The sequence below is a fragment of the Aphelocoma coerulescens genome, chromosome 14, assembly GCF_041296385.1.
Source record: "Aphelocoma coerulescens isolate FSJ_1873_10779 chromosome 14, UR_Acoe_1.0, whole genome shotgun sequence".
NCBI lineage: Eukaryota > Metazoa > Chordata > Aves > Passeriformes > Corvidae > Aphelocoma > Aphelocoma coerulescens.
The window spans coordinates 11,548,983-11,572,701 of NC_091028.1; the positions used below are offsets into that span (position 1 = coordinate 11,548,983).

The 23,719-nt window shown below is 43.2% G+C and overlaps 1 protein-coding gene across 1 annotated transcript in view; it reads right to left on the reverse strand.

The window, feature by feature from the left end:
* FOXK1 (forkhead box K1) overlaps positions 1-22,384 on the reverse strand; it is a 56,676-nt gene extending 34,292 nt beyond the window's left edge. Inside the window, exon 1 of the mRNA XM_069029593.1 lies at positions 22,002-22,384. Coding sequence (XP_068885694.1) covers positions 22,002-22,384 — 383 coding nt within the window. The remainder of the gene's footprint in view (positions 1-22,001) is intronic.
* Between the last annotated feature and the right edge of the window lie 1,335 nt (positions 22,385-23,719).

Genomic DNA, 23,719 nt, shown 5'->3' on the forward strand with positions numbered 1-23,719 from the left:
ACATAAACAGTCACCCTACAGCAGACTTCAGGAAGGATGGTTAGGGAAAAAGCCCCAACAAAATGACTGCATACCCTGCATGGCTCTATAAAAAGCAGACATTCTCCTCCTCCTCAAAGCACCTTTTACTCACAGTTGCAAAGGGAACGGAGAAGCAATTGCCAAAACATAGTACCAGGTTCAATAGAAGCTATTACAGTCACTGACTTCTTTGTTAAAGCACCCTGAGTGCTGTTAACACCAAATGACTTCTGCTAAGATCTGCTCCATGACAGCAAGAAAAGGCTATTTAAAGATTTTAAAAGGAGGCAGGAAACTGTGCTGGATTTATGCTTGTACATTTACATGGAGGAAAAGCACAGTGACAAAAAGAAGACAAATCATGAGAAAGCCAAGGTGAAACATATATAAAAAATATACAATAATGTATATATAAAACTTGGAATTATATATATATATATAAAATGTTATATATATAAACATAATGTAGTATGTTACGTTATATATAAACATTCCAGTTCATCATGCAAAAGGAATAACCAGAAAAGTAAGCTGGAACTGTTACACTTGTGGTGTAATCAGCAAGTTGGTACCATCTTCGTCTACTTTATCTCGTCATAATTTATTAAATCCTGTTATTCCTGAATGTTGGGGGTATAACTGCACCAGTAGCATCTGTGGTACAGTGCTGAGATGCAGGTCGAGCAAGAAACGTTGCAAGAGGTGTTCTGTTAAAAATACCACTTTTTACAGTTTGAATCCAATGGTACCACAGGTTCCAGGTTTCATTCAAAAACCTGCTTAAGCATGACTGTCTCCCTCTGCTGCAAGGGCCCCTTTCCTTTTTAAACATGCAGATACTGTAACCACTCAGTTGACACTCAATATCTCAGCCTTTCCCACCACCACTTAGACTTTGCAGCAGCATTCGTGCGAGCAGCAGGACCAGGGCAGTGATTGTCCACTGTCAGGTGAGGCCACACCTCAAATGCTGTGTCCAGCTCTGGGCTCCTCAATTCGGGAAGGACATTGAAGGGTTGGAGCATGTCCAGAGAAGGGAACAGAGCTGGGGAAGGGTCTGGAGCACAGGTCCCTGAGGAGGAGCTGAGGGAGCTCAGCCTGGAGAAAAGGACGTTCAGGGAGGACCTTCTTGCTCTCCACAACTCCCTGACAGGAGGGTGCAACCAGGGAGGGCCCAGACTCCCAAGTAACAAACAACAGGACAAGAAAAAACTGCCTCAAGTTGTGCCAAGGGAGGTTTAAATTGAACATTAGGAATTGTTTCTTCACCTAAAGGGTTGTCAAGCACTGGAACAGGCTGCCCAAGGCAGAATCACTGTCCCCATGTAGATGTGGCACTTGGGGACATGGTTCAGTGGTGGCATTGGCAGTGCTGGGGAAATGGTTGGACTCAATGATCTTAGAGGTCCTTTCCAATCTAAACAATTCTGTGATTCTGTGATGTGAAGGGACAGTAGTCCAACTCTTGAGGATGAAGCAGTTAATCTCTACCATCAATAAATACCTTGGATTCAGCAGAGGTGGCCAGCCAGAGCTCTAATCACAGCAGCACGTCACGATGAAACAGAACTGTGTCATTACTAGCTAAAGTTTGACCAAAAATGCCCACAAAAACCCTTGTAAAAGAGAAAAAATCCCAACCCCCCCATGAAACAGCTGTTTCTCTGTCCCCTGTAATTTCTCTGAAAATCGTTTGTTTTGTGCCAATTACACATAGCTCACCCCAAAGATTACAGTACCATTTCCACACACAAAATTCCAAAATTACGTTGTGTTTCTCAGTAAAAGTGAGAATTTGCTGTCAGTCATCTCTGTCAGGCTATTACCAGCTATTTCAAGATACCTGACATAATTCTACTGGAGGGCAAGGTGGACACTTGTCACCCTTTCAGCGAATGTGTACCATAAATACCAAAATTTCAGACTACAATCAATGCGCAGGTGCTGTGCAGAGCAGCCATTACAGAAAAGTGCCCAATTACCTCCTGTAACTAATTTTCTTCATCTTCTGTAACCAGCTAAGCAAAGAACCACAAGCCTGCATCTATGAAAATCCTAAATCCACTCCCTATTCACAAAACCCTTTGAAGCAGTGTGAAAGGACGTGCCTTGGACAACATACAAGACTCACTGGGAAAGTTTAAGCACCTGTGCACCAAAAATGAAACTAAATTTGGTTAGAAAAAGATAAGAGTTTGCTTCACTTAACTAAACATGTATCTAAGCCCTGAAGGTCTGCCCACAGAGAGATAAGCAAACTGAGACAAGAACTACCTGAGATTCTAATTTCTTCAAAAACAAGGCTCTGAGAATTGCTGTGACCTCTGCAACAGCTGATCCGGGAGTATTTATTGACCAAGACTTGTTGCTTTGTGATGCTGCACTCTGCCCAGGGACAGTAACGCTTTTCAGAACTTCAGCTTTTCTATAGCACAAAGCCTCACTGCATCACCTAGCACAAAACACTTCAACTGCAAAATATTGAGAAGGATATCTCCCATTTCAGTAACTAAATAATCAAATCAATGTTCTCTACCTTCACAAAAATAAACTCGACCCTTACACCCCAACGGGAATAATCAACACAAGTATTTTGCTCAAAATGATTATGTTGCTGGAATTAAGCTGTCTGAAGCAGCAAGGTGTGCAAAAGCACAAGTACAAAAATCACCTTTCAATCACAAGTGAATTAAAATGAGTATCAGTTTGAATGATTGTCATAAAACCATACAACAAGCTCTGAAAGCTGTCTGAGCTGTCACCGGAGATTAGGTACTATTCACCCCTCCTTTGTAATAAAATAATAATAATAATAATAAAACCATCCAACATTTCCTGTTCCACTCCCTACCCTACAATCTTTTCCCGTAAATAGCACTTGGTAAGCAATACAAATAAGAAAACAGTTATATCATCCACTTGGGTAGTGCTATCTGCATTCCAAACAAGAAAGTCAATTGAACTGACACTACAGACAGTTCTGCAGGAAAGAAGACAGATATATTTTATTCTTTTTAGTCTAAATACACTTCACAAAACGAGCATGTGCTTATCACCATGGCAATTTAAGAGTCACTATAATGCTTCTCCTTACACATCTCTACAGGCTACGGGACATACACAGTGTAACCACCACAGTTTTAAGAGTGCTTGGTTCATTTTGGAGATTACTGCAGTCTAAAAGTACAGAGTTTTCAGCATTTGCTATTTCCCTTTCAACTGCTCTACTGCTCTGAGCAGTTTTAGCACAGAAATCCTATTGAAGACCTACCCATAATGTCCTTTATCAAACACACAGTGAAATACCTCGTGGCTGGTAAAATCATTTGTTGTATACATGAAGATAAGCAAAGGGTTGCAAGTAAATGGTGAAGTCCAGAATCCACTTTTGTTCTTCCTGAAGTAAATCAACTCAATCTGAAGAAAAGGAAGACAAGCAATTTGCCAAACAGCAGCAGGGCAAGGAAAGAAACTGCAGAGCTCCCTGCAAAAATGCCTCTGGTATTATCCACTATTGTTCAGTGAGAGGAAAAGCTAGAAAAATCACTGTTACTCTTTGTAACATAACTGACAGAAAACTAGATTTAAAAAGTACTGAGATCATCTGCAAATAAAGGAGTACAGTGATCTCCCCCACTGCTCCAATGACAGAGCAACCCATTGTAATGTTTGGTCATAACTATTCTCTAAGTCACCACATGAGTTCAGATCTGGAGGACTGGTTCCTAACCTCAGAGTTACCCTGAACTCACAAATCACTTGCCCTGCATGCTTTGCAGCACACTCACTGTATTTAATATATGCTGTCATGCTTCACACTGCAGATACACAAAGGAGTTCATCTGTCAGCCAAGACTGAACCAGAACTCCCTGTGTGCATATGTGAGTGAGCTCATGTTTGAAATAATTAGTTCAATTCAAAAGACAGTGGTTTTACTTCTACTTCATGAATTTAAATTTTCTTCTGCAGGGAACTTTTTCTGGAAAAAGACTATTCCAACTATTCCCAACTATTTCCATTGCCATGTTCCACCAGATGCCCAAGTAGCTGAACAGCAGTGTTCTGGGGTCCCTGGCATTTACCCAAGCCTTAGGTATTGTTCCTGTACTAGAAATAATGTAAGCCCGGTTTTAGTAAAGGCAAGCTCACACTGAAGTCATCAGGAACTCCTTATATCTGATCCAATGGAATTATTATCAACTACCCAGTGATTCCAGATTACTGGAAGGATTTTCTGTCCTTCCCCTGAAATGCATCTGAGTTAGCTGGAAATCCTCATCTTTCCTGGACCTGCTGCATAAGTAATGGGAAACTGGGCAAAATTCTGTGTTTCATGTAGATGGCTCACTGGTTTCCTCGGCCTTAAAAATAACCTCTCTCAAGAGATATCAACTGTGTCATTCAATCTCACGTAGATTTATTTTAACACAATCTGAATCTGATTCTCTGCTGTAAGAGGCATTTCCTTCACCACCATTCCTTCTCTTCTGCCATTTTCTCTCAGTATCACCCTCATGCCAACAGTACCCAAACCTCTGCACAGCAAGGCAAACCAGGTAATTGGAAGAATTATTAATTTCCTTTTTTGTTGGGAGTAAGTTGCCAGGCAGATCAGATCCCTTAGCTTGCCTTCCAGTTGGCATCACCAACACAAAGAAGGTGGAGGGGAAAATTATCAAGTAGACGAAGGAAAGAAGAAGGTACCAGCAAAAATGTTGCAGATTTATAACAGACTATAAAAAAAGACAGAGCATGTAACCACAGACTCAGATTTAAGCATCACATGATCCAAACACTGCATTCTCCTTTCAGAAAACAAACTGCAATTCATTCATTTTGAGAAAAGCTCTGGTCTTTATCAGGCAAATCACATCAGCCACATGCTGATACTTTCAGGCTGGAAATTTTCAGAACTTCCTCAATCAGAGAAGTTACCATGTCTTTTTAAAATTCAGCCTAATTATTTCAAACCCTAAGTCACTTCGCTGTGCACAAGGGGACAAAACAAAGACCAAAAATGTTTTCTGCATTCCAACAGGAGCTTCCTGTGGCTGTGTACCCATGGCAATCCTCCCATGGCAACTGGCAGGTCCTGTCTGCAGGAGTAGGAGTGGGTTTGTGGTTATCTCAGCTGGGATACACAGGCTCTGCATGCTGCAAAATCAATGCTTTTTAGTACCTTTGTGCTTCCTGAGCTTATTCACTGAACGGCCTTTGAGAAAGCAAGTGCAGTAAGATGGCTGAACAAGGACAGTGCTTCAGGAAAATTCAAAATTGCCATTTCCTTGTCACAGACAAGACCTTTTCTTTATGCTCCTTGTTACTGTTTAGCCGGAATTGTACACACGATAAAGGATTTTTTTCCCTTAATGAGAAGGCACGCAGGTTACACTGGGCTTTGCCTAACACTGCAGATCACCAAGTTTACAACAAGGTTTCCAACACAGCCAGACAAGATTTCAGATGGGTGAAGAGCGTGTGCAGGCAAGTGTATCTACTTAAAACAAATACTACCAGCAGCATCAGGCAAAACCACAACTTATGAATAGCTATGTCTCTTAAAAGCACCAAGTAAATTAGCTGTAATGAATGTTTCTATTGAGCACAGTTGCACAGGGCTTCCCTCTATGCCATTTCATCACGGTTCAAACAAATTGAGAAACACTTCCACACAGAGGCAGATTTTCAAGTAGGTATTTTAGCAAACTCCTTTTGAAGACGGCAATGTTCATGGCAAAGTTTGGCCAAACTTCTAGGATTCTTCTCCCTGCCAGCAGCAGGCACACAGAGAAAATATCTGTGATCCTTCAGTCCCTGCAGACATCCCCCCTCACAGCACTGAGAACAGCAAGCTCTCGGCCACTGCCCATCCCAGGAAAAGGCAGTGAATAAAACTCAGCCAAGCAGGTGGTGGGAGGGAAGGAGTATAAACACCCCCAGGCTGATAAGGAAGGCTAAAAAGGAAAAGAGATCCCAGAAGCCCAACCCAAAGAACTACAAAATGCTGGTTTGGTTCATACATTGTCTTCTTTAAAAGCACACAGAAGAAGATGAGCATTTTAGTTTTAGGCTCCAATAAGTGGATGTTAAAAGTAAAACCTTCAGGAGGGTTTGCACTACAGATATCATGTTGTGAAACTTCAACAGTCATTTTATTCTACGCATCTTTCCCACAAGTTCTTATCTTTCTTAGCAATCCTTTAAATTGCTGTCACAGAGCAAATGGATAAATTGAGTTAATTTTTCATTCAAGTGAGAACACTGGAGGCTGTTTCACACTGGAGAATTAGCAGTGAAGAATCAAGAGCTGTATTTTTGTATATATGTCTTTATTTTACATTCCTTACATCTCTTTAATAACGTTACGATTTCACTCTTTAAAAATTATTTGAGACATCAAGCATAGCTTCACTTTCAGATTCTCCCCTTTGAGTAAAACAGTGCAGAAAAGGGAAAAAGAGAGCAAACTAGGTAAGATATTACAGTTGCTGTTTTTTCAGTGTGATGAAACACCGCAGCAAGGTCAGGGAATAAATTCATGGAGTATCAAAATAGCATCTCATAGAAGAACAGGGGAGAAATTGCCAAAACTGCTGAGAAGGGTGTTTCTATCAGCTAATGGAGAGCCAGCAGGAATAGCAGGAGGCTCTCTCTGAAGTTGCCACCCTGCCTGGAGAATTAACATTATCAACAGGTCTTCTCCAGATTCTACTATCCCCAGCTTAGCAGGATGCATCTTATAATAATCCCGCTCAGTTCAATGCCAAAAAATCCCCTACCTACCAGAAGCTGCTCCAGTCTCCTCCAGAAAGCCATCAAAGCACAAATGGTCAGGAACATGCATTTTCAAAAGTGACCTTTCTTAAAGTTTTTCAGCAGCAACTATAAGCCAGCTCTAAGTGTCTGTTCATTCACGTTACTGCCTGCAAAAACAAGCTGAAGGATATTCTCAGAATACCATCACTATCACCAGTTATTTACAAACTGAATCCACATCTGACTAGGGATTAACTCACTTATCTATTTAAAACATGAAAAGCCTCAACTACTAAAACTTATATTAAAATTGATCCAGAAAAATCCTGACAATTATTTCCAGACAAATGACAAGCAAGATGATGTCAGAAACCAAGCCCTGGTATAATCAAAAGAATATAATTACTCGGCTTTTATAACAAACACCATTAAGGTGAAGGGTCTCTGTTGAAGCCCACCACCAAAGTCACCTTTTAAATACTTGTGACAACACAACATGGTTGTTACTTGGTGCCCATCCACTGGGCATGGAGAAACAAAGAGGTGGTGCTGTAACTGTACCTCCCTCAGCTTCACATTTCAAAACATTGGAGTCAGCTTCAAAATATGCCATTCATTCCAAACCAGGAGCGCTGGGTACAGGGCTGGCTATCAGAAGACAAATTCCTGCTCCCTTCCCGAGTGCTCCTATTCCTTTGCACACCAGCACACTGCAGGTCAGCAGCACACAGGGCAGATTTCATGGAGTACAGCCAGTGCAGACCTAACTCAAGTCTGCCAAGGTGCTAAATGTATGAGCCTTAGAAGGTCTTGCTCACACCCACAAAAATCAGATGTGATTTTACATCAATATAAATTAATCTGCAGCATCAATGACATCTACCTTTTGATCAATATTGGGTAGGGGTTTTGTTTGATTTTTTTTATTAAAGGCTCCCCAGAGCTTCCACCACTTCCACCACAGCATTACAGAAGCTGCTCTGTTCTGCTGTCCAGTCCTTACTATAAACAACTTCATGTCTCTGAGCACAGTTAAGTTACAGTGAACTTTTTTCTGTGTGTCATATGGCAAACCACATCTTCACCCCCCCCAGCACCACACTCTGCCAGTCAATTCCACTCTCTCATTTATTCTGCCTCTCAGTACAGTGACAATGCTGAAAAGCCCTGCAGTTGCATTCTCAGGGGTGTTGACAGACCTGCAGAGAACATTTAGTAAGATGTCCTTAGAAGCTAAAATTAACCATAAAGCTCCTGTTTATTTTGAAGCTTGGGAATAGGGAGGTGTTTTATGTGGCAGAACGAGTGGCCTGACATCAAAAACCTGATATGAGAGTTTGCCACTGAAGAAGTGGGCTGGCACAAAGAGCAGACGAGGCTTTTATTTAAATGAAGTTGGCTGCCAGCACCAGAAAGTTTCACTATCAGCACTGCAGATGCCTGATACCATCTGTAACACACAGCAAGCCTATTATGTTATTTTGTTGTGTGTGTGGTTGTATACATAAAAATAAGGAGAGTTAAGAGACTCTATATAGCACACAACAGCCTGTGTACCACGGCTGCTCTAATCAGGTATTCCAGCCTGTGGAGGTCTAGATCCTATCTTAACCATTTCTGCACCAGCCAAGAAATATTTGATCTTCAGAGAAAACGTAAATTACGTGCAACACGTGTCTGTATCTCACTTGTATTATCAAATCTTATACGTGCAAAAGTCCCTTTCCACGTTAGGCTGATCAATCTGTTCATTTTTTAGTATATTGTCAATATTGCGTTTTAATTTTTTTCCTAAAACTTGAAAATTATCAGTATCCGTGACTTGAAAATAAATAACCAAAACTTAACATGCTACATACAGACACTTCAAAAGCTGAATAGTTATCTGGTTTGTACATAGCTAAGAAGGGCCAGGAAAAAAATTGTTTTAGTTTCAGAGAAGGCTTTTTTTTTATTGAACTCAGTCTCTTTTTAACGCTAGTATTTCTGTATTTTAATTTATTTTCCTAAGTAGTGCTCACTTTCCAATCTTCCATTTTGAACTTCCTTGCATTCCATATAACAGCATTGTTTTTCAAGATGTCTTTTTTAAAAGGATAACTGCTTAAAACTCCTATAGGTCACAACCCTTTTAGCATGTTTCAAATCCTGACTTCTTTCTGTGGAGATCAGCAAGCCTCTCCTACCAAGAGAAAAATAGAGGTCCCCTCCTCAAGAGCCATGGGATGTTTCCAGAAAGCCAAGCTGAAGAGAAAGGAGTGCATCACCTACACAAACTGCCATGCTCGAGGCTTTTACTGTGTCACACAAAGGGAAGAAGGCTGTGCTGACAAGGATCAGTCCCTTGCTGGTGTTTTTGGACAGCAGCCTCTGTGACGCACCACAGCCATTGCACAGACACGTGGACAACATCAATAACATCACTATCAGCTGGAAGTAGACACAGATGACCAGCCAGCCACTCCCTCCTCCCAGCCTCCTTTGTGTCAATAAATCTTAACCTGGCTGTTTGAGCAATGTTTAATCATAAACAGTTGGGAACATGCTCCAGAATATAAACAAAGGTGAGTAGGAGAAAAACGGAGAGTGCAGTACCGAGAATCACTCACCACTTGCTGCTGAGCCAGGTAACAGAGAGCAGGGAAACAACTGCTGGGGAACAGAACACAAGCACCTGGTGTTCATTTAAAGCAATGACCATGCAACAACAATAAAGTATCCAGAACTGCAGCCCCAGAAGGATTTCAAGGACTAAATGCATTAACATTCTTGGTTCTCTTAAAAACAAACAAAAAAGAAAAATTAAATTGCTTAGAACACCCACTTAGATGCATGGAAATAAACTACCCTCATTGATCTCATCCCACTGCCATTTACAACAGTCATCTTGATTCCCTTCTGTGTTGCTAATCAAGCTAAAATTAACTCCTCTCCTGCTCACCACACATGCCAGAGCCACAAAAATCAACATGGGCAACAGCATCAATTGTTTCTCTCTGCAACTGCAGCCCACCTTGCTCATGTGGTAAATGTATATTTAGGATTTACAGGATCTCTCCAGGGATTTTAACCCCGTTTATCATGGGGTTGGGTAGCTGTTTAGACTGGGTGACAGAATAAGTAGCTCTAATATTTCAAACACTTCTGAACAACTTCTATTCATGACTGGCCTCTATGGACCTCTGTAAGACAGGCTGCATGGAAGTGGGGATTTCAGTCCTGTTCAGCCAGTGTCCATCTTGGAAGAATGAACATCACACTTGTCACTCCTGCTCTGACAGAGAGCTAAAATGTGTCTTAAGGCAGCATCTCCACAAAGCCCTGGAGGACTCTTCATTCCCAGAAGTCTGGGACTTATTCAGAGGACACACAGCTTCGTTTAGATGGTTGTCACTCTGACAACACTGGTAAAAAAAGTAAGTATCACATCCAAGTGTTCAGTTCTAAAGCAGCTTCAGTTTAGATCCCAATGAGATGTTTCAAATGAAAAATGCCAAACCAAAACAAAATCCCAACCCCACCAGATAACAGCCACTAAACAAAGCTGAAGTACAGATCAAATTGGCAGAACTATGGAGTGGAACAGAAGTTCCAAAGAGAAAAGCACTCTGTGGAGATAAATACATTTCAAGTGTGTGCTTGGCAGCAGCCAAGGTTTTATGGTATTGGGAAAATATAGTAGAGTGATAAATAAGGTTAGTCCATCCACCCCCATGGTAACTTGCTGTCCCACTAAGTTAATTCGAGTGCACAGTGAGAGGCAACTCTTACGAAACAATGCAGGATGACACTTAATTCTGTGTTCTGCTCTGGCCACCTCATCCTGCACTGATCCTTCCTTAAACATCAAATTCTACACTCTAAGGCTGAAATGGCAGACACTGCATAGTCTTGGATCAGGAGCATGTTTTGCTTAGCCCTTACAAGGGCTTAGAGGTCTGATGTGTCTCACCTTCCTGCAGGATTTCTCTTTTCCCACTTTCCCCAGGCCTAAGGGAGCACTGCCAAACCACAGCTCCCAATCCCAATGACAACATGTAGCCCCTGGCTGCTTCAAGACTCCTGGACCGTGGCTACTCTGGCAGCACCAGGCAGTGAGCCTGACATTACTTTTCAGAGATGTCACAGAAATTCCCAACACCAGCTCTGTAATACACACACATCTACCCCCTTTCTGGTGCAGTGTTTCTGCACCAGAAAAGGCTGCCTAGCCCCCATTCACACTCAATTTTCCCCTGCTCCAAGATAAAACTTAAGATACGAGCCTAAGTCTGGCTTCCATTCTACCACAGCAGAGACCACAAGAAGTGACTCAGCCTTTGCCACCACCTCTCACTCCTTCCCTGCTTCTGTGAAATTCAAGAGCCCTTCTGAGAGGTTTTCCAAGCCTCTGCTGGTCCCACTGATCTTGGTTAAAATGAAAAAGGTCAATATTAACTATTTTCCTTCTTTGCGCATCTTGGCAGAGACACTCAACTATGTTTCCCCCTCAATCATAAACCACAATTAACACCTACCTCAGTGCCAAAAAAAAGCCCCACCTGCACCCACGCTCAGAGGAACTTCCCTATACCAGCTTCTACACAGAGTTCTGTTTTCAATAAGAAATTAAACAGTACACCAAGAATTAAATGTGTACTGACAGCATGGAACTAACTGCAGGGCCACAATTGGCCTCTACAAGAAGCACTGGTTATTCATTTCCATACCTCACTCAATACCAAGAATTTTAAATCTTTGCTTAACTGCCATGGAACTTTCAGCTGGCTGCAGATCCTGCCCCTTTCACCACACAAGTCTGTCCACTGCTGCCACAAGCAAGCAGCAACTTCAATTCTATCCCCATTTTCATTTTAACTCCATTTCTTTGAGAAGACTCTTCCTTTATTAGTACAAGTATCCAGACTCTTGGGAAATTTTTATACCCGAGAGAATAAGGGAAAACTAATCGTTAAAATAGCAGTTCATAAAATCTCCTAATAACCTTTTCAGAGAGAGGCACTTGTTTCAGCATCTTTGCTGGATACACTAGAGCAGTTTGATTCTCATGTAAAAACTCATTTACAATGCCATCAACTTTCTTCTAATGGGCCATTCATCTTAGTAGGGTTTGCTTTCAAGTAGCCAGCCCAATACCTTGAAAGGTCTCACAAGCCATTTAGTAGACTCACCCTTCCAAAGCCAGGGAACTACCTATAAACACATTAGGGAAGGCTGTGCAAAACAAAATCACCTCAGTAAAGCTCAGGAAAAAATCCTAATTTCCACATATATATGCCAGAAAAAGCCTGTGTGTGGGATGGTACTAACCTTTGAATTCAATCAGACTCTCTAAGAGGGCTCTAACACGCAGAGCATGACTATGATGTATTTTCCTTTGAGGCTGGTTCAGTTCATTTAGAAAGTGATTTGGAAAAGCTAATGTACTATTTATGTACGTTATAAAAAAGTACCCATATGGAGTTAAGACTTTGCAAAATGTTCACATAAGTCCGTTCCGCTCCCTCTGAAGACATTTCACAACCCATTCAATACCCAGTAGAGGAAGCCAGGATTACTGTTTTAAAACAGCTCTGAGGGTAGTTTAAATGTTTTAAAAGCTGACAACTTCTAGACTCAGAGCCAAATAAACATTTGGGGCAACACAGAGCCTCTTACACAAGTGCCTACAAAAGTGACATCCACCTGCATCCTTCCAAATACTGACATTTAAAATAAAGGTTAAAAGAGAATCCCAGGCACAACCTTCCCTCCCTCTACTAAAGAAGAGAATAATTTTACTATGATTCAGATGATGATGCACCAAATTGGCTTGTGAAAGACCACCTAGCAGGACATGGTTTAAGACTGCAAACAATATAAAACAATCACAAGATTTCTAAGGTATTTTAAATCCTGCCAGTATATACAACTGTGCTGAGGGGTTTAATCCTTGCAAAGAGTTTAACCAACCGAAGTGACAACGACCCTTGCAAAACGCAGCACATGTGGAAGTTGTCACCACAGTGGTTTCATTATTTTTAAATTAGGAACATTTTAGAGAGTTACCTTGTCATATTACTGGCATAGTTTAATACTCCCTTTCCTTTGCTTCAAGAAAATATACAGAACTAGGGAAACATTTTACTTTAACGGATGTACCTTACCTGGAAGATTTATACGAACTTCACAGTTTGCAGTATCAGCTTTTTGGGGAACACAATTCTGGCCCTTCTCTGCAATAGGTTTTTTTAATAGGAATTCTCATTCTTGCAATGGAGAACAAAGCAGGAAGAAATTGAGAAGAAACTGTAGCATCCTAGAGAAGAGGATGAACCCACTTGGAGACTAGGGACCTCAGATTCAGAATCAATATCCATCAAAACAAACTTGTTTCCCAACTTCATCCCATGGCTGTTTGCAGTGAGCATTGCTCTGGGACACATGATTGTAAACAGATGATGTGCAAGTTTAAATCACTTGACTGTGCCTATTTTCAACAGCCAGTTTGCATACGCCTTGTTTACACAAAATACACACAAAAAATGATAGCAATCCTTTTATTGAACCAGTAACAATCAGGGATTTTCTCCTAAGAATTCCTATGCCTGAAGGAAACTTCAGTGCTTGCCTTAATATTCCATAAAGGCATTAGCAGCCAGCCTTTGACTTCCTTTGCAGGTCTTCCCAGGACTAAAACAGTTTCATTATCTTGTCTCATTAGATGGTGTCTGAGGGAGACATGGGAAAAGACGAGCCATAGTAATTATCCAGCTGAATGGACAAGGCAGGAGGCAAAGCTACCCAATTGCCAGGCTTGTTGACAGTCAACACCCCTTTACGCATGGTGGGCAGGCAGCCACCAGCACCACTTTACGCCAGCCATGAGACAAGTAAAAAAAGGAACAAGATCAATAAATAAATAGCAGTTGGCACATCTCCCACACCAAGAGCCTACCCTTACTAGTTTGGGTTACGCCTCAAACTGAATATGAAAAGCAAAATCTTTTTTGGTCTACCCATCAGATAGAAACAAAATTTGCTTTCTGTGTCTAGTCCTTTTCTCCTCCCACACAATCAGGATTCCGAGTGTGTAAGAGTCCAGAGTTCTTATGCCCTCGAGAGAGGAAAGGCCTGAAGTTGCTCAAGAACAATTCCTTCAGCAAGTGCACAAACTGGCTCTGCAGGGAGTCCAGTCCTGCTTAGACAAACTGTTGGTGGCTTCTGTATGTGGCCTAAAGGGAGATAGAAGATTAAAACAGTTTGTGTGGGAAGATTTCCCAAAGCTCTCCTTGAAGTGGCATGAAGCAGAAAAAAGGGGTACAGTTCCAAGGTTGTATTTCAGAGAGAGATGGAGGGACATCCTTTTCTACTGTGCTTACACCACCTCTGCAAGGCTTTTTGTCTCCTCATTCTGTCCTAAAAAATGGAGCGGATTGCACTTTTACATGAAAACAGGCTCTTATGCTAGAAGATTCTTGGAGCAGGATAATAAGTGCTAACAGTGTGCTGAAAGTTTCCTTCTACTCCTCCTCTTATCCTAATCACACAGCATATATTAACAGAACCAGACAAAGACTGTCCATCTTTACTCCTTCAGCTAAGGCAGAGCTCCCAATTAACTTCTACATTATTTCTCCCCAACTGTCAAGATATCCTCAAAGAACATGAAAATTACATATCTGGTACATTTAAAGGAGGGAGGAAAACCACCAAAGTAAATTGCGCATATACAACAAACGACAACCCAAGAAATTAAACTCACTTTTAAGTTACTAAAAATAGACAGGATGGGAGGGAAGGGACTATCAATCAAATCTTAGAATTGCTGAATATTCAAAGAACAGCCTTGTAATAGACTGCTCTCTCAAGACTGCTTGAAATTTTTATGATAAAAAATGCACGAGGACATGGAAAAAGAAGCAGAAGGATAACGAAGAGCAAAATACACATGACAGAAGTGGATACAGAGTATTAATTAGGCCATTAAGATACTTAAATGTTTTACTGTCCAATAAAATATGTATTTCATAAAAATTAAGTGCCATGCAGAAGGAATGCACACATGCATTTACTGAGTTGTTCTGAAGAAACCAAAGATGTGAATTACTAGCAAAAAACATTTGTGGACAAGAGTGAATAGGCGTCAGTAAAATTGTATTTGTACTATGAAAACAAAGAATATACAATTGGATGGAAATTTTCACTCAGATTTACTTAAGGGAGAAATTCATCTGCTCTATAAGCATCTCATCAATCTGCTTTTATGAGGAGTCTGCAGTCAACTGAAATAGGGAGACTTATAAATACTTGAAAAAACAGTTCAGTGATTAATACTCAATTATTGACTGAAGTGAATGCATTAAGACCAGACAATAATTTGTACTCACAATTAGTCGATTAACCATGTCTGGAAGTACATCAAGATGTCTTGTCATAGCTCACATTCAGGAGACAGAAAAAAAATGCTTCAGCTTTTTCATCTTACAAATTTGTCCAAAAAAAAAAATCCAAAAAAATCACTGCAAAATGACACTCAGACCTTCAGCTCCACATTTTCCTTGGGTTCAGTCTTGCATTCAGTTACATAAGGGCCCATCAGCCATTTCAGATGCATAAAACAACATTCTAACCTAAGTTTACCTGTCAGAAAACACTGCAGAAGCTCAAGGGACTTCTTAGGCATTTGTTGCAAAGCATATGCAACAGTAAGAGAACAAAGACCACCACCTGATACATCGTGGACTAAGCTTTACTGCACATTTCACTTCCATACTTTTCTTTCTTTACAGTGGATATCCTAGTCATGAGTCTGCAACCTCAGGAAACTCCTGGATGTACAGGGACTGAACCGAAGATAATAAAACAAAGCTGATGTTGGGCATGGCTACATGTGAGAGAAGCCTCTGTGCTCTGGATGGCTATTAATGAAAAAGAAAGAATCTGTACTAAAAGCATATGAGAAAATTTCTCCCTTTTCATTAACACCACCAGCTCAAAAGCACATGATTTTTCTTTTTTTAACCACATTTCCACTTGGATTGGAAAGGAAAGCTGTCTCATCATGTCTAACCAGCAGTGAGGTCAAGCTTGGTCTGTGAAGCATTTCTGGTTACAGAGCCCCGTCGCTCTGACGGCAGAACACCCAGACACTGCTCAGACACCGAGCTAGAAGGAGCTCAAAGTAAATCACCACATGCCAGAGGAGCTGATATGGAGCTGAGTGCTAGCAGAGATCCCCCCAGAATACGAAAGCCAGCTGGAGGGAACTGTCAGATCGGAGTGGTTTAACAAGCACCTCACCAGCCTGTCCCCTTTGTCACCCCGCTGTCACACAGCAGCCCCCAAACCCTCTCCGGCTCCGCTCTCTGCCACCACTGCACGAACTCCTCTCAACAACAGACACTAATTACCACACCTGGGCCAGCAATAAGCCTTTATTTGCATGGCATAAGTGGCAAATTCAAGTAGTTTCCTGTTCTCTACCAACATCCTGTTGCCACATCTACTCCTCCAGGAAACTGCAACACCGAGCAAGAGAATTTGGCGTCCCACAGAACAGCTCTGACGCCAAATGGCCAGCGGAGCAGTTACTGGGAGCTTGCTTACAAAGACAACAAGCACATTAATCTGGTTGTCATTTATGCTCTCAATGATTCAGTGCAAGGCTGCCTATCACGTTTTTGGCGGGGGAAGGGGGGGCTAAAAAAAAGCAAACAGCATATTTTGATTTGTTACCAGGACAGATGCTCTACAGTGAGTATGCTCACACAGCTGGCACCTAAATAACTAAGATATGAATTACTACAGATTTCATCATTTTTAGTCCCCATTTTCAGAAAAGCAAAAACTTTCACACTCATCCATCCTCTAGATTTATATGAAAACACAACAGTACCCACAGGAAGGATCCCACAGTCACCTAAGGATACATGCCATGATTAAGAGTTTGCTAGCACAAAGAAGTTACACCAGCACAACTTGAATCCACATTTATGACTTTATAGCTGAGACTCCACACAAAACTGTACAAGACAAGTGTGGCATGTTCTCGTTAGATTCATCTTTTCATAATCAACACATCAGCTAAGCTGAAACAAGCCTGGTTTAAAAGAATCCATAAGGACATACACTGAGTTTTGCATAACCTTAGTTTATACTCACAACCTGACTTACAGCACAGCTATTTTTGAATCAACAAATTGAGCAGCAGTTTCACATGAGAGAAACTTTCCCTTAAACGTTTAATATAACTCATGACAAATTGAGCTGCTTAGCCAAAAATTATTACTTGACATGAATTCCATAATTAAAATCAGGTAATCCTTTATCACATCTTGCTGTGCACCAAAAAAACCTGTTCTCAAAGACAGTCTTTGAAATTAAGTAAGAGCATGAAAAATACAAGATGAAGCACTAAGAAAGCAAATCTTTAAAGGGTTTCTAGCAAGAGTAAAACCACCATCCACAAGCTGTAGCACAGCAAACAGCGTATTTCAAACAAAGAACAAAAAAGAAAAGTTGCAAATGCAGATAATGCAATATTTAAGAAGCAAAACTACCTAACGAGTTACCAGAGACAACATACATATGCAGCATTTCAGAAACAACTAGTTCTGCAGTCGTGGTTATGTGGTCAAAGCATTTCCTTAGTGTGTGCACACAGGGTGTGCAGCTGCCCCCAGATGTAAGGACACCCTCCCTCGTACCCACCGTGATGGCATTGCTCCAACCACAAGAATGGAGCTCGAGTGGTTGGTGAGGTCACCAAAACACTGCAGTGCATTGTGCACATCTCCATTTTTCTAGAATATGGCATTTTTTAAAACTTGAATTAGTGCCGAGTTTCTGGCTAACAGACTGTACAGCTATGTCCCTAAGAAACTGGATCTAACTCTCCATTTTCTAATTACTAAACCCCAGTTGCTGAGACACCTCCACTACCCAAACACCGAAGGGAACTTGTGTACTCACAGTATGGAAAGATTAATGCACGGGTAAAATTCTGCAGGATCAGCACCTTGGTGTGTGGTCAGAGTATTGAAGTATTTATTTTTGTCAAGTTTATTGAGCACCTAGAAAAATCCCATTATAAATAAAGCAGCATGCTCTTAATAAAACTTGACATGCATGGTAAGTTTTCAATTTATAATGGGGGTTATATACATATTTTTTTTATTTTAACTCTGTGTTTTAATATGGTTTCATACATCCATATATTTACTTCCCTTGTATTTATTCTCAAACTAAAAAAGCTCCTCCATTTATTTCCTAAATGCTAAAAGAACTACAGGTTTAAAAACTTGCTTTTATGCTTAGAAAGCTCATACTGAAACAATCCATTTACACTGAAAAACGCCAACTTCAGGCTCCATTAATTACACTACTGCAAAATTTCTAAATGGTCACAGAAGCAATAAGCAAATATCCCATGAAACGTTCCCAGACAAGCATCATTTTCCAATCTATTGAGCTCACAGCTCAAAAGGCTCAAGTGCTATTATCAGGCTATGCTCAAGCAGCATTTGCAGGTTGTAGTCAATAGAACTTTTGTATTTAGGAGCATCTGAAGACCTGACTCATAGCTAATTAAAATTCAGGTTAGCAAGTTTAACTTTCAACTGCTAACAGTTCCTTCTGTTCTGGGGGATAAAATAAATAAATAACCAAACAAATGTTTGTTTTAGTTACTGAAAGTGACTAACTTCTTGTTGCCAATTATTTTTAAAACTGAGTCAATTTTGAAGACAACAAAGAAAAAGTTAATAATTCATCATTAGCCTGATCCTGTAAACACCTGATTACACTGTATATTTGAAGAAACTACTGTCTTCAACAGGAAAAAATACTCCAGCTAATAGTTCCTGCTCTATCTTGCACTTTTTCTGGTATCCATAGTTTTTAAAATCTAGTGCATATTCTCCTGGTAGTTTTGAGTTCCTCTCTTTCTTATAGAAAAATACCCAGATATTTATCTACAGATTTCCAGCTCCCACCAGCACAGCTAAAAAAACATCACAAGCTATAAAAAGAGTTTATAGCAAATCCTTAATTTGATTTGAAGCACTTATTTTTGATGTAAGTACTTCTATCATTTCATCTTGATTCATATTTGTAAAGTCTGCTGCAGTGTGGCACTTATTAAACTGATTAAGGATCTTCAGCTGTACCATAGGCCCTCCACTCTTCCACCCACTTTGTTCCTAAGTGTCATTAACCTCTAGGAAATGTCCTCTTTGTTGGTTATTATTGTTTAATTATATGGTATAGTTATGTCGTCACAGCTGTGAAATACAACCTCCCATAACAACACAGCTGTGGAATATGATACTCCTGCCCAGCAGTAAAATCCTGGCTACAGCAGATAATCCACACACACCACGATGATGGAGGAAGTGATACAAAGATTTTCAAAAGCCCTCGATTTTGAGTAGGGCTGTTGAGACAGGAGGTAAGTACAGCCTTCAAGAGATGTCTCGAACTCCCCCTTTCCTTCCTTCCCCGCCCCTCCTGACAAGATCTTCTGTACGTTTCAGGAATTACTTCTAAACTTAGAAAAGAGAAGTTCTATACAGAAATAGTGAAGTGAGACAGAACCTCAGAAAACAGAATTTATGAGTTCAGCAACTATTTTTTAGCCAATTGTATGAACTACAACTGAAAGACGCTTTTTCCTGGAACCCTCTGCTTCCATTCATGATCTCATGATGCACAAGCATTTCCTTTGCTTGTAATGTAACAGCAGCAGTGACTGCAGTGGTCCAAAGCAAACAGCACTTTGCACATTTCTGCTGTCCTTTACAGGTGTGGGGGGAAAAAAAGGGAGGACAACCATGCAAACAACTGGTTCTTAAAATATTACCAGCAAGAGCTCCCCACATCACAAGGACCTCCCTCTAAAACACTGAATGGAATGATCGTTAATTCCTGAAATTTAATATAAACTGTACATCCTGCTGGTACACAGAGAAGGTGTGGCTGTATCAAACAGGGCAGGAGTGTTACCATAATATGCAGAAAACATCGTGTAAAGTCTGTGTACTACAACCTGTCCTCACTCTGTACTCCTGACATCAGCTGGCAGGAAGCACACAGGCTTCTCCACAGAAAAGAAATGGCACTTTGTGTTTACTGGGGAGAGGAGATTTTTGTGTGTGTGCAAGTGAAGAGGGTGACTTGGAGGGAATTATCTGATTTTTCAAGAGTGGAGATAATGAGACAACAGCAGAGTTTCAAGCCTCAATCAAGACTGTGTACACCAAGCTTCAACAAGATTTTCTTCTTCCTGGTCTGGGTTACAAACCCTTGACTGGCCAGTAAGGAGTTGTCTACCTGATAGAAGCAAGGGGGCAAATTCCTCTAGATTGATGCAAAACATTTTCCTACTCTGGAAGTCAGAAAGGGAGGAGCACCAAGTTTATTTATGTAGCTCAAACAGCAGCCAAGCTATGAGGATGCCTTATTGTGTACAGTTTGTAAGTGTACATTAAACTCCTCCCTTTAAAGGGATGCAGAAGGAAAGTTGCCATTCCCACTCCAGGAGTCAGGAGCAAAGGGGACAGAAATAAGCAACGAGGTTGCTGCTTGACATAGTTTTCTATCACAATGCTTATAATTAACCAAGTGAAGAAACAGAAGGGCAGGGAGGAGAGAGCTTGCACAGACACCAGAGCCAGAGGGAATGACAACAGAAGTGCCCAGGGCTTCAGGTGGTCTTGTTTTACAAAGCCAGATTAATTAAACAGACACTAAAGGACATCTCTTATAGAAAATGAAACACATTACAAACCAAAACGCCGCAGAGAGTGAGCAGCTAGGGAGCTATAACTAAATTACTAAATACAAAATGAAGCAGCCTGCAGAGGAAATGAGTAATTAAAAAACCCTCCCCTGAGCGACAGGCTGGCAAGAGAGGGATAACTCCAGGACCCTGGTGCTGGAGGTAAACAGTACCAAAGCCAAAACGTGACAGATGCAAAGAGATGTTTTGTACAAACAACAAACCCCCAGTCTCCTTTACAGCGTGTTTCCACTCAGAGAGAGCATTAGGCACAGTCTGTCTGGTACAACCTGAGGAGATGCACACAGGAATTACATCACCCACCACTACCATGCTGCTGCCCTGGGGTGAAGCATGGCAGTTGCTGGACAGTACTCAGCAACCATAAACAATGTTTTCAGAGGAAGAAATAGCTTAACATCAACCTCGTTCTTCTTTCTGCAAGAGAGTCTAACAGAACACAGACCCTGGTAGCATAGCAAACCCTTCTGCACCTCTCTCCCCTTCCTTAAGGAAGCAAAGACACCTTGGGCACCTGCTGTCCTGGTGAGCAGCATCACTCCCAGCCTGGCTTGACTCCTTTTTTCTGCTGCTCCAGAGAGGCACCAGGAACAACACCTAACCTGCCAACCCTTAAGTAAGCACTCTGGCAAAGTGGTTTCCAACTTTTTCCACTAGATCTTTTCCAACAAAGACAAGCCTTGGGTGTAGCAAGTTCTAGCCCACTGAGAGTCCCTCCTTCTCTGTCTTTTTGAAACCTTTAAGGGCCACCAGTTGAACATGAGTCTGTCTGCAGGCAGGCATGGAGGACGATGACCATGGGTGATACCCTGCAGTGAGGGGCTCACACTTCTTCACACTTTTTCCCCAGGCATGGTTCCCGCAGAGTGAGCAGCCCCAGTCCCAATGAACATGACCCCTTTGTCAGCCACGGACAGCAGCAAGGCCGGGAAGGCGAGGACATCCCTTGTTGATGCTGAAGTCGTCAACAGGCAGATGTCCCTCACTGCCACCTCAGGCCCTCCACCAGGTGAGTGTCCCTCACCCACTGTGACCAGCTTCAAGGGAGGGGACCTTAACTGTCCCTTCAGGCTCTCCGTGAGCAAGGAGATCCCTCACCGCTATCTCAAGCCCTCCACCTTCTTCAGAGGCACACCCTCACCATGCCCTCTGACCCTTGGTGGGCAGGGGGATCCCTGACCCCTGTTTCCTTCATCAGCTGTGGCCCCTCACCATCACCTCAGACCCTTCTCCTGGCAGACCCACATCCCCTGCATGGGACACAGGCAGCTCACTGTCTGCGGTGGGGCGAGGGACCCCTCACCGTCCCCTCCTCGAAGGAGCTCCCGCTCCGCCCAGCCCCACGTCCCCTCCCCGGGACAGAGGGTCCCTCTCCGGCCCCTGGGGCCGTTCCTGCCCTGCGGAGCGGGCCCGGCCCCGCCGCCCCCGGCCCCCGGCACTCACTGCGGCGGGAGCTGCAGGGCCGGGCCGCCGCGGCGCTGGAAGGCGCCGTCCACGAAGACGCCGTTCTTGCCAAGGCAGCGCAGGTAGAAGTGCGGCTCCTGGAAGCTGAGCTGCAGGTGCCGCCGCGAGATGAAGCTGGAGTGCCCCATGTTGACGTCCACCGAGCCCTGCGAGGAGTTGCGGCCTATGGTGACGGCCGGCTGCCGCATGAGGAACTCGAACTCGCGGCCCTGCAGCCGCGCCAGCACCGGCCCGGCGCAGGCGGCGGGCGGCGCGGCCGGGGGCGGCGGCCCGGGAGGGGGCGCGGCGGCGGGGCTGCAGGGTGCCGAGCGCAGCGCCAGCAGAGCCCGCGCCCCACTACTGTCCTCCCCGACTTCGGCCATGTTCCCCGGCAGCGAGCGAGCCAGCGTGCCGGCCTCCGGGGCGGGGCCGGCGGGGCGGGGATGGCGGGGACGCGGGGCGGGGCGGGAGCCGCGCCGGCCGCTGCCTCCCCCGGCAGCTCCGCCGGGCGCGGCCGCCCCGCCGCGGTCCGGGGCGCGGGGCGGGGGCGGCAACGGCAACGGCGGCCGCGCGGCGCCGCCTGCGGGCCAGGGCGGGCAGCGCAGCGCAGCGCGGGCAGGTGCGAGGGAGCGGCCCCGGCCGAGGGGCTCCCGGCGGTTAAACCGCTCCGTGCCGGCCCCGGGGCAGCATCGCCGCGCCAACAACCCCCCGAGCCGCGGGGATCCGGCCTTTCTGTGGGCAGGGGCAGGTCCACCCCACGGCCCGGTTCTGGTCACTGACATGGGCTTGGTTCAGTGGCCTTTTGCTGCCTCTACATGGAATCCCAGGATGGTTTGGGCTGGAAGGGACGTTAAAGATCACCCAGTTCCAGCCCCTGCCATGGGCAGAGACATCTTTCACTAGCCCAGGTTGCTCCCTGTCCAACCTGGCCTTGGACACTTCCAGGGATGGGGCAGCCACAGCTTCTCTGGGCAACCTGTGCCAGGGCCTCACCACCCTCACAGGGAAGAATTTCTTCATAATATTTCACATAAGTTTCCACTCTTTCAATTCGTACCCATTACTCCTTGTCCTATCACTGCAGTTCCTAACAAAGAGTCTCTCTCTCCGAATCACCTCATTAACAACTCCCTGTGCTGGAGAGACACCCCAAGCCCAAACCAACCTGCTCCAGGCTTTCTGTGGGGAAGGGACACATCCATCCTCTGGCTGGGGTCTGGTCCCTGACATGAGCTGGGTTCAGTGGCATTTTGCTGCCTCTCCATGGAATCATAGAATTTTGGCTTGGAAGAGACACTAAAACTCATCTGGTTCCACACCCCTGCCATGGGTAAGGACACCTTCCACTAGACCAAGTTGCTCCAAGCCCCATCCAACCTGGCCGTGAACACTTCCTTAATAACCCTGGACTGTTTGCCAAGGCTTGCTGAAGGGGGAGATTCATCCCACATACACAAAGGTGTGAGGTTTGAAACACCTTAATGCACTTTCATAGAGTTTATATCTATATATAAACAGATACACTCATATATGAATGTATGTAATCATGCAGTGCTTTTATATAGCTTTATACTCACGGTTTTCATTATAAGGGACTGTGTAGGTTGTTTAGCTTGCATTACAGCATTTCTTCAAATTACTTTTTATATTTCCGTATGATTGATTATATACTATATTTATATATTATATTTATATTTATATTAATGATAAAGGTCATG